The sequence below is a fragment of the Nansenia antarctica genome (genome assembly GCF_963989245.1).
Source record: "Nansenia antarctica genome assembly, chromosome: 3".
Classification (NCBI taxonomy): Eukaryota; Metazoa; Chordata; class Actinopteri; order Argentiniformes; family Microstomatidae; genus Nansenia; species Nansenia antarctica.
This window is the reverse complement of record NC_137688.1, coordinates 69,691,741-69,700,087: the sequence shown is the minus strand read 5'-3', so window position 1 is coordinate 69,700,087 and position 8,347 is coordinate 69,691,741. Positions and strand designations below refer to the sequence as shown.

The 8,347-nt window shown below is 46.6% G+C and overlaps 1 protein-coding gene across 1 annotated transcript in view; it reads left to right on the top strand.

Annotated features, from left to right (window-relative positions):
• Positions 1-1,916, top strand: part of LOC308153458 (rho-related GTP-binding protein RhoA-C-like) — a 13,978-nt gene extending 12,062 nt beyond the window's left edge. Inside the window, exon 5 of the mRNA XM_080526610.1 lies at positions 1,320-1,916. Within this exon, the coding sequence (XP_080382736.1) occupies positions 1,320-1,490 (171 nt within the window). The 3' untranslated portion in view covers positions 1,491-1,916. The remainder of the gene's footprint in view (positions 1-1,319) is intronic.
• The last annotated feature ends 6,431 nt before the right edge of the window (positions 1,917-8,347 follow it).

The window sequence follows — 8,347 nt, the reverse complement described above, 5'->3', positions numbered from 1 at the left end:
TCTCTGTGTCTCTCTCTCTGTGTGTCTCTCTGTGTCTCTCTGTGTCTCTCTCTCTCTCTGTCTCTCTGTGTCTCTCTCTGTCTCTCTGTGTCTCTCTATGTGTCAATCTTTGTCTCACTCTCTGTGTCTCTCTCTCTCTGTCTCTGTGTCTCTGTCTGTGTCTCTCTCTCTGTCTCTCTCTCTGTCTCTGTCTCTCTCTCTGTGTCTCTGTGTCTCTCTGTGTCTCTCTCTGTGTGTCTCTCTGTGTCTCTCTGTCTCTCTGTGTCTCTCTCTGTCTCTCTGTGTCTCTCTGTGTCAATCTTTGTCTCTCTCTCTGTGTCTCTCTCTCTCTGTCTCTGTGTCTCTGTCTGTGTCTCTCTGTCTCTGTCTCTGTCTCTCTCTCTGTCTCTGTCTCTCTCTCTGTGTGTCTCTCTCTCTGTCTCTCTCTCTGTGTCTCTGTCTGTCTCTCTCTGTGTCTCTCTGTCTGTCTCTCTCTCTCGTGTCTCTCTCTGTCTCTCTCTATGTGTCTCTCTGTGTCTCTCACTGTGTCTCTGTGTGTCTCCATACTCTAACCCTGTCTGTCTGTCTTTAACCCTGTCTGTCTGTCTCTAACCCTGTCTGTCTGTCTGTCTGTCTGTCTCTAACCCTGTATGTCTCTCTCTACAGGAGCCAGTTAAGCCAGAGGAGGGCAGGGACATGGCTAACCTGTCTGTCTCTAACCCTGTCTGTCTCTCTCTAACCCTGTCTGTCTGTCTCTAACCTGTCTGTCTGTCTCTAACCCTGTCTGTCTGTCTAACCTGTCTGTCTGTCTAACCTGTCTGTCTGTCTCTAACCCTATCAGGAGCCAGTAAAGCCGGAGGAGGGCAGGGACATGGCTAACCTGTCTGTCTCTCTAACCTGTCTGTCTGTCTGTCTGTCTCTAACCCTATCAGGAGCCAGTAAAGCCGGAGGAGGGCAGGGACATGGCTAACCTGTCTGTCTCTCTAACCTGTCTGTGTCTCTAACCTGTCTGTCTCTAACCCTATCAGGAGCCAGTAAAGCCAGAGGAAGGCAGGGACATGGCCAACCTGTCTGTCTCTGTAACCTGTCTGTCTGTCTCTCTAACCTGTCTGTCTGTCTCTAACCCTATCAGGAGCCAGTAAAGCCGGAGGAAGGCAGGGACATGGCCAACCTGTCTGTCTCTGTAACCTGTCTGTCTGTCTCTCTAACCTGTCTGTCTGTCTCTAACCCTATCAGGAGCCAGTAAAGCCGGAGGAGGGCAGGGACATGGCTAACCTGTCTGTCTCTCTAACCTGTCTGTCTGTCTCTCTAACCTGTCTGTCTGTCTCTAACCCTATCAGGAGCCAGTAAAGCCGGAGGAAGGCAGGGACATGGCCAACCGCATCTCAGCGTACGGTTACCAGGAGTGCTCGGCCAAGACCAAGGACGGCGTCCGGGAGGTGTTTGAGATGGCCACCAGGGCGGCGCTGCAGGCCAAGAAGAAGAAGAAGAGCGGCTGCCTGCTCTTATAAGCCTGGGGGGTTTAGCTCTGGGCGGCTGCCCCCCCATAAGCACAGAGCTAGGGTCAGTTTTACCCCACTCCTCAAATCCGATGGGGGTTAGTGGAGAATTTAAACACATTTGTGGGAAAAACTGACCTTAGATCAGTGCCTATGGGCAGCTTTGGCCCTCTAAGAGAAGCTTGGGATAGCAGCTACCCCCCCTAAGCACAGATCTAGGGTCAGTTTTACCCTCCAACCGAAATCCTCAAATGGGGGATTAGTGGAGAATTTAAACACATTTGGGAAAAACTGACCGTAGATCAGTGCCTAGAAGCTTGAGGGTAGTGGCTGCCCCCCCCTAAAGCACAGATCTAGGGTCAGTTTTACCCGCCTCCTCAAATCCTCCAATGGGGTTAGTGGAGAACACACATTTGGGAAAAACTGACCGTAGATCAGTGCCTATGGAGAGGCTGGGAGGGGAGGGGAGGGGGTAAGGTGGGTGGGGGGTGGGGTCCAAATGACCCCATGTTGTCTCCCCCCTACACGCTTCCTACAGGTCTAAAAGGATTCAGAAGGTAACAGGTATGCACACTATGGCAGCCATTTACCGCCATCTTACTTCGCACCTATCCCACAATCCTTTGCGGCCTGTAGAGGTCTGTAGGGCTAGGGGTCGGGGGGGGGGGGGGTTGGGAAATGGGCAAAAAGCAAAAAAAAAAAAAAAAGAGGCAAGTGTGCCAAGGGGAGGAGGGGATTATGGGAAATGCAGTTAGTTCTTACCAGGCCAAAGGTGAGAGAGAGAGAGAGAGAGAGAGGGAGGGAGGTAGGCCATGTCTCAGTGAGCTTCAGGAGATGTTAGTCCTCCTAGGACAGATGTAATACCTTCTAGAACAGGTGGAATACCTTCTAGAACAGGTGGAATAGGACAGGTAGGAACCCTAGATCTCACCTGTCCAGTGCCTTTAGAGCAGAGGTGGGAGGGAGGGAGGGAGGGAGGGAGGAGAGCACAAGTAGGTTAGGAGCGTTCTGGCTTAGTCAACATGTGTGACAGCAACTGGAGACAGGGGGAACAAATCGGCAACCGACCAAAATGTGTGGACAAACTTTTATTCAGAAAAATGTCAATAAACGTCGACGTTGTCGAAAATCAACGACACACAACTCGCTAGTCAAGACAAAATATTGGATTCTGGCTTTTGCTAACAATGTAAAGTAGTGTTCTAGTTAACTAGATAGCAGTGGGGATTACTCACCCAATCCATTGCGTTGTTGCAGTGTTGCGGCTCGACTAGCGAGCGTGTGTCTTTGATTTTCAACGACTTTGAAATGTATGTACATTTTTCAGAATAAAGGTCCGCACATTTTGGTCGGCAACGTTGACATTTATTAAAAATGTTTCCGAATAAAAGTCTGAACATTTCGATTGGTTGGTTGCCGACTTGTTCCCGCTTTCACCAGCTGTCACATTTTACAATCCTCTCATGTTACAATCGCTGGAGGGGGGAGGAGGGGGGAGGGGGAGGAGGGGGGGGAGGAGGGGAGAGGGGGAGGAGGGGGGGGAGAGGGGGAGGAGGGGGGGGAGGGGGGGAAGGGGGGGGGTTAATGTTCTGCTGGGGTATTTGTCATGGATTTGTGAAAAACCCCTTTTTAGCTTTTTCTCTCTCAGCACCTCTCGTGTTCATGAATGTCTTTCTTCTCTGGCATGGCTTCTTCTCCAGGCCTGGGGGGGGTTGGGGGGGGTTGGGGGGGCGGGGGGGAGTTGGGGGGGTTGGCAGGGGGGGTTGGGGGGGGAGGAGGGTCTGAGGCGGATTGTATGAGATGTGTTTCCCACATTGAATTCCCCCTCCTGAGATTTTTTTTCCGATTTTGTGCATGTGCGTATTTTTTGTATGTGCGTGTGCGTGTGTGTGTGTGTGTGTGTGTGTGTGTGAGAGAGAGAGAGTGTGTGTGTATGTGCATGTGCCAGTAGTGTGTGTGTGCATGGGTGTATATATTTGTGTGTCCATGATATCCATGTCTCATTTTTTTGTGATGCATTATTATTTTGTGTCTGTGTACTGTATGCTTGGTGAGGCTGTTGTTGCCCCCTCACCCCCCCCCCCTCTCACCCTCCCCTCTCACCCCTCTCACCCCCCCCCACCCCAATACAACCCCAACAATGATTCAGGAGCGAATCCAAAAATCGTCAAATTATTATGTTGTTGTATCTTTTTTTTGGGCCATTGTTAAACATAGATGGAAAGAGAGAGAGAGAGAGAGAGAGAGAGAGAGAGAGAGAGAGAGAGAGAGAGAGAGAGAGAGAGAGAGAGAGAGAGAGAGAGAGAGAGACAGAGACAGAGACAGAGAGAACAATGACACAATCATCTTAAAGTTTACTTTATTTTTTTGCCTTATTCTGTCTTATAGGTTTGACCTTTGACCTTTGATCTGAGGGGGGTTAATCAGTGGGGTTTGTTAACGAGTGGGAGCCAGGTTTTTAGACTGTGTGGTTAGGCTGGAAAACAATCCCATCTGGCAACACTGGTGGGAGGAGTTTGAGGAGTGGATAGAGGATCTGTCGATAGGAGAAGAGGAAGATGCTAGTCTCCAGGTATACTGTATGAACAGGCTTACTGTTAGTGCCTGCCCTGCAAAAATAAATAAAAATCAGGAAGAAACTGACCTTAGATCAGTGCCTATGGCCGACCCGGAGGGGGGGGGGGGGTAAGAGGGGTGGGGGGTGGGGTCCAAATTGGCTCCCCAAATTGGCTCCCCCCCCTACACACTTCCTACAGGGCTACAAGGATGGAGAAGGTAACAGGCACACTATGGCAGCCATTTACCGCCATCTTACTTCGCACCTATCCCACAATCGTTTGCGGTCTGTAGGGGTTAGGGGTCAGGGGTCAAGGGCTAGGGGTCGGGGGGGGGTTGGGAAATGGGCAAAAAGCAAAACAAGAGGACAGGGAAACTGTGCGAAAAGGTGTTGTTTCTTTTCCTTTTTTTTACTTACTCAATTCTTGCCTCTCTCATGTATTATTACTATGATAATTACTATTATTATTATTATTATTATTACTACTACTACTATTATTATTGTCTGTTGTCTTTTCTTCCCAGCACTGTACTGTACTGTCACCCTTCTGTATCAGCCTATGCTCAAGCTTTTTTCAATCGCAAAAAAATTGAAACATTTATTTTAAAGATTATCGCCAGAAAAAAGTTGAATAAATGAGAAAATGAACTCTAGTACTGTACACTGTTTTACTTGGGATGTCGTCGAGGGGCGGGGTTGTGGGGGGCGTGGGTGGGGGGGACGGGGGACTTATTGGGACTGTTTTTTTCTTTAAACATCTTTGGAATTTCTGGACTCTTTTTTCAAATAAAGTTGTTATAAGGGGACGGTCCATGGCTATGATATAATTTCTTTCACAGTTATTATATTTGAGCCCTGTGTTTTTTTTATTTGGGGTTATCTAAAATGCAAATCGAGTGATAGAGTTCATAAGAACAGGACTGATAATGACCTGGACAGTTTAGACAGGGGGGTATTCCATCAACGTTGCTAAAGGAAAATCCAGGCTTATTTAGATAAATCTTAGAGATAGAGAATTTAGAGATTGATAAAAAATAAACCTGGATTTTTTTTTGCTAAATCTCGCGAGATTTAACAGAATGAGCCTGGATTTTCCTTCCGTATTGATGGAATACCCCCCAGATGTCCTTTAACCATCTACGCTGACAGGAAACATAACCATCGCCGTGGTCAAATGTGTCAAACAAATAAAAAGTTATTATTATTATGATTATTATTTGACCAGGCCAGATCAGAAGGTCGTTCGGTGCGTTTCGGGACTGTTTCACTGACAATCTACACAAAGGAGCAGCTTTGAAAGTACTGTAAGAAACGCCAGTCTACACTCAGGGTCCGGTGTGATCAAGTAAAAAAAACGTCTTTATTTAATCTTGTTGCAATAAAGAGAGTGAAGTGAAGTGATTCTGGTCTGTAGGTCCCACTGTGACACACCCCCCCCCCCCCCACGAGGGGCAGCTGTGTCTCAGGAGGTAGAGTCGCCGTCTAATGATCACAAGGTTGGCAGATCAGTGTTGGCCACATGTCGAAGTGTCCTTGGGCAAGACACTGAACCCCAAAATTGCTCCCTAGTGAGCGGGGCCGGCGCCTTGCATGGCAGCTTGCCGCCATTGGTGTGTGAATGTGTGTGCAGTGATTCCCACAGCATGTTAATACTTTGGGGGGCCCCCAAAGTATAATGGCTCCCCCCAAAGTATAATTTGTGCTCAGCGAGTAAAAAAAACTTGTGAGGATGTTCATACACACTTGGTAAGATGTGTGTGTGAAAGAAGACCACAAACAACAGCAGTGACTGCTCTCAGCTGTTTAACACTTAAAGACCTAGACACCATCACCAGTTGTAGATTGTCTGAAGTGCAGTGTTACTATGAAAATTCACTAGAATGCAGGAATTGAGAAAAAAAAATCTCAACATTTCCCCCCCCGCCCCGAGTCGTTCCCCCAAAGTATATTTCATTTCTGCGGGAATCACTGGTGTGTGAATGGGTGAATGAGAGGCCGTTGTAAAGCGCTTTGGAGCAGCAAAAAAGGCGCTATATAAGTGCAGTCCATTTACCATTTACCATTACAGCCGTTTATAAACAGGGACAGACAGCCAAGGCGTAGAGATAAGGAAGCTATTGTCCAGAGGCGACTGGATGAGTTGTAGAAATCTCTCACATTCCCAGAGGATGACTCTGAATGAAAGGCCACGGGCAGTCAGTTAACTCATTACAGTGCATAAGGTATACAATGATGTATGTAGGTGGGTAACTAGTGTAGGTGGGTAACTAGTGTAGGTGGGTAACTAGCATAGGTGGGTAACTAGTGTAGGTGGGTAACTAGTGTATGTGGGTAACTAGCATAGGTGGGTAACTAGTGTAGGTGGTTAACTAGTGTAGGTGGGTAACTAGCATAGGTGGTTAACTAGTGTAGGTGGGTAACTAGCATAGGTGGTTAACTAGTGTATGTGGGTAACTAGTGTAGGTGGGTAACTAGTGTAGGTGGGTAACTAGCATAGGTGGGTAACTAGTGTAGGTGGGTAACTAGTGTATGTGGGTAACTAGTGTAGGTGGTTAACTAGTGTAGGTGGTTAACTAGTGTATGTGGGTAACTAGTGTAGGTGGGTAACTAGTGTAGGTGGTTAACTAGTGTATGTGGGTAACTAGCATAGGTGGTTAACTAGTGTAGGTGGGTAACTAGCATAGGTGGTTAACTAGTGTATGTGGGTAACTAGTGTAGGTGGTTAACTAGTGTAGGTGGTTAACTAGCATAGGTGGGTAACTAGCATAGGTGGGTAACTAGCATAGGTGGGTAACTAGCATAGGTGGGTAACTAGCATAGGTGGTTAACTAGTGTATGTGGGTAACTAGTGTAGGTGGTTAACTAGTGTAGGTGGTTAACTAGTATAGGTGGTTAACTAGTGTAGGTGGGTAACTAGTGTAGGTGGTTAACTAGTGTAGGTGGTTAACTAGCATAGGTGGTTAACTAGTGTAGGTGGGTAACTAGCATAGGTGGGTAACTAGTGTAGGTGGGTAACTAGCATAGGTGGTTAACTAGTGTAGGTGGTTAACTAGTGTAGGTGGTTAACTAGTGTAGGTGGTTAACTAGTGTAGGTGGTTAACTAGTGTATGTGGGTAACTAGTGTAGGTGGTTAACTAGTGTAGGTGGTTAACTAGTGTATGTGGGTAACTAGTGTAGGTGGTTAACTAGTGTAGGTGGTTAACTAGTGTATGTGGGTAACTAGCATAGGTGGTTAACTAGTGTAGGTGGTTAACTAGTGTATGTGGGTAACTAGCATAGGTGGTTAACTAGTGTATGTGGGTAACTAGCATAGGTGGGTAACTAGCATAGGTGGGTAACTAGCATAGGTGGGTAACTAGCATAGGTGGTTAACTAGTGTAGGTGGTTAACTAGTATAGGTGGTTAACTAGTGTAGGTGGTTAACTAGTGTATGTGGGTAACTAGCATAGGTGGGTAACTAGCATAGGTGGGTAACTAGCATAGGTGGTTAACTAGTGTAGGTGGTTAACTAGTGTAGGTGGTTAACTAGTGTAGGTGGTTAACTAGTGTATGTGGGTAACTAGTGTAGGTGGGTAACTAGTGTAGGTGGTTAACTAGTGAAGGTGGTTAACTAGTGTAGGTGGTTAACTAGTGTAGGTGGTTAACTAGTGTAGGTGGGTAACTAGCATAGGTGGTTAACTAGTGTAATTAATTAGTGTAGGTGGGTAACTAGTGTAGGTGGTTAACTATTGTAGGTGGGTAACTATTGTAGGTGGTTAACTAGTGTAATTAATTATTGTAGGTGGTTAACTAGCATAGGTGGTTAACTAGTGTAGGTGGGTAACTAGTATAGGTGGTTAACTAGTGTAGGTGGGTAACTAGTGTAGGTGGGTAACTAGTGTAGGTGGTTAACTAGTGTAGGTGGGTAACTATTGTAGGTGGTTAACTAGTGTAATTAATTAGTGTATGTGGGTAACTAGCATAGGTGGTTAACTAGTGTAGGTGGGTAACTATTGTAGGTGGGTAACTAGTGTAGGTGGTTAACTAGTGTAGGTGGTTAACTAGTGTAGGTGGTTAACTAGTATAGGTGGTTAACTAGTGTAGGTGGTTAACTAGTGTAGGTGGGTAACTAGTGTAGGTGGTTAACTAGTGTAGGTGGTTAACTAGTGTAGGTGGTTAACTAGTGTAGGTGGTTAACTAGTGTAGGTGGGTAACTAGTGTAGGTGGTTAACTAGTGTAGGTGGTTAACTAGTGTAGGTGGGTAACTATTGTAGGTGGGTAACTATTGTAGGTGGTTAACTAGCATAGGTGGGTAACTAGTGTAGGTGGTTAA